The following is a 3,569-nucleotide window of genomic DNA, read 5'->3' on the forward strand; positions in this document are numbered from 1 at the left end:
TTGCTAACACTTGAATGGGACAAAAATACCCCTTTTAATAATGGATTTTTATGACTAAAATGACCATTACATTATTTACTTGAGAAATAAAAGAACATGGATAAATGCACTTACCCAGGTAAGTGTCTTCCGGGAAAAACTTACCCAGTTAATTGCATTTACCCGGGTAAGTAACTTACCGAAAAACGAATAGGACTAAGATTTTTTTTTCTTTTTTGCTTTGACTTTAAACGCGTAGAATTAATTAGAGACCATCTCATGATAGAATGGTTATAATATGTTGAAAATATTGCCTTGGGAAGTAGCAAGAAACCACTTATAGCTAGTCCTTGGTCTTATCAACAATAGGCGCATTTATTTTTACACAATTATGTGTTTCTCAGTTCTTATAGTAGTACTTCACAAGAGATAAGACATAATGCAGCAGTTGTACGCCTATGAGGGCTTGCTTGTTGCCTGTTTTGATTGGTTGGCCTGTTGTCCAAGCAGTGCTGCCATCTTGTTGTAGAGATCCATGTTCATAGACTGAAAAGGACACAAACAAGAAAGTAAGAAAGTAGATAGATCATAGAAGTTGTTCAAAAACAAGTGAGGATTTGTATCAGACATTAAGGCTAAGTTTGGGAGTGCTTAAAAATAAGCACTTATTTGAGAAGCCCAGATTTTGGGCTTATTTTCAAGTGTTTATTTCCTTTGTGGGCCATCTTGGCCCACCATGTCTTTTTTAAAATACCTATACTACCCTTGTTTAAAATAAGTGCTTTTTCACCAAATGTTTGTAAGTGCTTATTAGAATAAGCACTTATTTTTCAAATAAGCACTCCCAACCTTGGCCAAAGTAGAGACTTACTTGAACTAGAAGGGCATGATAAGGATCATGCATAGGAAATGAAGGGTTAGTAGCACATGGATCCATGGTTGTAGGTGTAGTCATATGTGTAGGCAGTAGAGGAGGAACAAATTTGGAGCTAGCTGCTGCAGCTATGGAGGCAGGATGAAGCAGCGGAGGGATGACTGGTTGAGCAGCGTTGGTGTGGACGATGTTGTTCATGTCCTGCAGAGCAGATCCCATTCTCATTCCAAGCCCCATCCCCATGCCCATCCGAGCTAAGAGAGACATCTGGAGATGATGATGATGATGCATCCCCATGGGCATCATCATCTGAGGCATGTTTATGTTTGCAACACTCATTATCTGAATTTGTGCTTGGAGTTGCTTCATATACTCAATTACTTCGTCAAGCACTGAAGCCTTATCAGTCTGAAAATTGAATCAAACAAGCAGCATCAGAAAGAGGAAAATTAGGATATTGAAGGCAATGAATTCAATTAGTTCAATTTTATATGGATTTTGAAACCCATAAAAAACTGTAGAACCTGTTAAAAATAAAATACCCAGAATGGCATAAGAGCATAGAATTAATAATAATTTTGGCATTTACAATTATACGTGTGGACAGAAGAAAACTTAAATCCTTTTGTTTCTTACCTTACTTGAATTTGGTACCAGCTTTTGCAAAGCTTTCATTTTCTGATTGATTCTATCTCTCCGTCTCTGTGTAACCCAAATTAAACATTTGATATACGATCACTATCAGAAGAAAAGTTAAATCCTTTTATTATTATTATTATTATTATTATTATTACTATTGGCATCTCTTCAATACTACTGATTTTAAGCTGAAGTTTTACGCAAAATGTTACCCTTTCAGACTGATTATGAACTGTAGCATCTCGTTTCTTTGTCGAGAGGGAACAATCCGTTTCCACTTTGGCCTCCCGTTTGCTCTTCTGTGAAAGTTAATTACAACCAATGGAATGAAAACAACCGTATACAACATTCTGATTTCGAAATTCAGACTTGAGGAATGCTAATTAACCATGAAAATATGATTAATTTGAAAAAAAAAATCAGATCAGTTGGTATAATCTTTAGTCATTTCTCGAACTGAAATAAAAAGCAAACCAGTATATATAATAATAAACCAGATTAAACACTTCTACATTCCATTTGACCATAGTACTAGTAATGTAATGAGGTGAAATCTATTTACCGGTAGTCCCCCAGGGCTAGCTGAGCCCTCATCGATGGTTTTGGTTTTCATGCTTGAAGGGGATTCAAAGGACGCCCATGTCATCATAGTCGTATCACTCTCCCGGCAAAGCGTTGCAATGGCACTAGCACTAGCACATGCACTACGGTCTGCAGTCTCCGCTGGAAATCTGCATCTACTCTTGTCATGTCTTCCACATCGGCCAGACTTTGACTGCAGGGACGATCGCTTCTGCATCGACTCCATCCCCCTCTGGACTTTGCCAAAATTACCAGAAGATTGGGTAACAGGCTTGGCATCAGTCCAAATCCGATTGCACTGATTGTGATCAGATGGGTTTGGTTTGTGGCTTGTGGCCTGACCGACTATGGACTCCAGTGTGTCGCCCGCCGCCTCAGCCGATGTGGGCTTCGTCGGAGCAGTAGGAACAAGATCACCCAATCCATGCACGACCAGCTGACCGTTCTCCCATGTCAGCTCTGCGAATTCATAGTGATCAGTTGACCTGAATTTCAAATAATATATATATATATAGGTCAGTAATGGCTGCACTCTGTGATATGGTTCAGATCAAGACTGTATCTGTGTATCATAAACATAAATGTATCTTGTTATAAGAGCAGGAATGTGTAGTGTAGATCGGAACTGATCGAATAAATGATATATAAACTAGCTAGAGGGTATTAAATTTAGGGTTTATTTGATTTGTCAACTTAAAGAGTTAGGTATTCCATTATGGCGAGAAGAAAAAAAAAGTAAACAATTAAGTTAGAATCGAAAAGCAAAGAGAGGCTAAGGGAGAAGAAAAGATATTCTTTCCCAAGTAAAGTCAGTCTACTCAGAAGATAGATGAAGAAAAGAAAGTGGGCAATTGACAGAGAAGAGAACGAGGAGGATGATACATACATAGAAAAATCAATACAATAGAAATTAAAGGAGTGCAAGTAGACAAAAGTTAAATTCCGGTTCAGTGGGTCGGTGTAAACAGAAAGGAAATTAATGTTCTTTATTCCTCAGAAAAAAAAACAAAAGCAAAAACAAAATGCCAAGAAGAAACGTTCTTCGAGGAAGATTTCAACTTTTCGCTTTTAACTCAGAAGCAAGTCTGCTTTAAGTTCAGGTAGCTGAAATATGGATGGGAGGAATATTCACAAAAGAACATCAAAGGAGAGGAACTCAAAAGGTTGGATTAACACCCAACTAAGGACAACCCATCATTGTGATCAGAAAAGGAGAAGGAAAGAAAGTGAGGAACGAGGAAAATACATACACGAACTCAGAAGAAGAAGAAGAAGAAGAAGAAGAAGAAGAAGAGTATTTCCTTACATGGGACAAGACGAATGGGTCGCTGGGTGTGCACGTGAGAAGATCTGTTTCCTGCTTCTCCTCCAACCTGTTCTTGTCTTTGATCTTAGGTTCTAGTCGAGTGCTCCCTAATAACTCATGATACCTCTCTCTCTCTCTCTCTCTCTCTCTCTCTCTCTCCTTCAAATGGTGAAGAGCTGGAATTGAGTT

General features: G+C 38.3%; 1 protein-coding gene across 3 annotated transcripts; it reads right to left on the bottom strand.

Moving 5' to 3' along the window:
• Positions 1-204: 204 nt before the first annotated feature.
• LOC104598012 (transcription factor PIF7-like) lies at positions 205-3,569 on the bottom strand. 3 transcript variants are annotated; one of them, XM_088886379.1, is made up of 6 exons: positions 3,381-3,567; positions 2,055-2,533; positions 1,705-1,791; positions 1,490-1,555; positions 851-1,261; positions 206-525 (listed from the first exon to the last, which is right to left on the bottom strand). In XM_088886379.1, exons 2-6 carry the CDS (start codon positions 2,298-2,300, stop codon positions 436-438), a joined length of 900 nt encoding a protein of 299 aa, XP_088742505.1. In that variant the 5' UTR covers positions 2,301-2,533; positions 3,381-3,567; the 3' UTR covers positions 206-435. The 3 variants fall into 3 exon arrangements, with proteins under 3 accessions (XP_088742504.1, XP_088742505.1, XP_088742503.1); XM_088886377.1 differs by having other exon boundaries at positions 207-525; positions 2,055-2,559; XM_088886378.1 differs by lacking the exons at positions 1,490-1,555; positions 1,705-1,791 and having other exon boundaries at positions 205-525; positions 2,055-2,559; positions 3,381-3,569.

The sequence above is a fragment of the Nelumbo nucifera genome, chromosome 4 (genome assembly GCF_055504915.1).
Source record: "Nelumbo nucifera cultivar China Antique chromosome 4, China Antique-T2T, whole genome shotgun sequence".
In the NCBI taxonomy this organism is placed as follows: domain Eukaryota; kingdom Viridiplantae; phylum Streptophyta; class Magnoliopsida; order Proteales; family Nelumbonaceae; genus Nelumbo; species Nelumbo nucifera.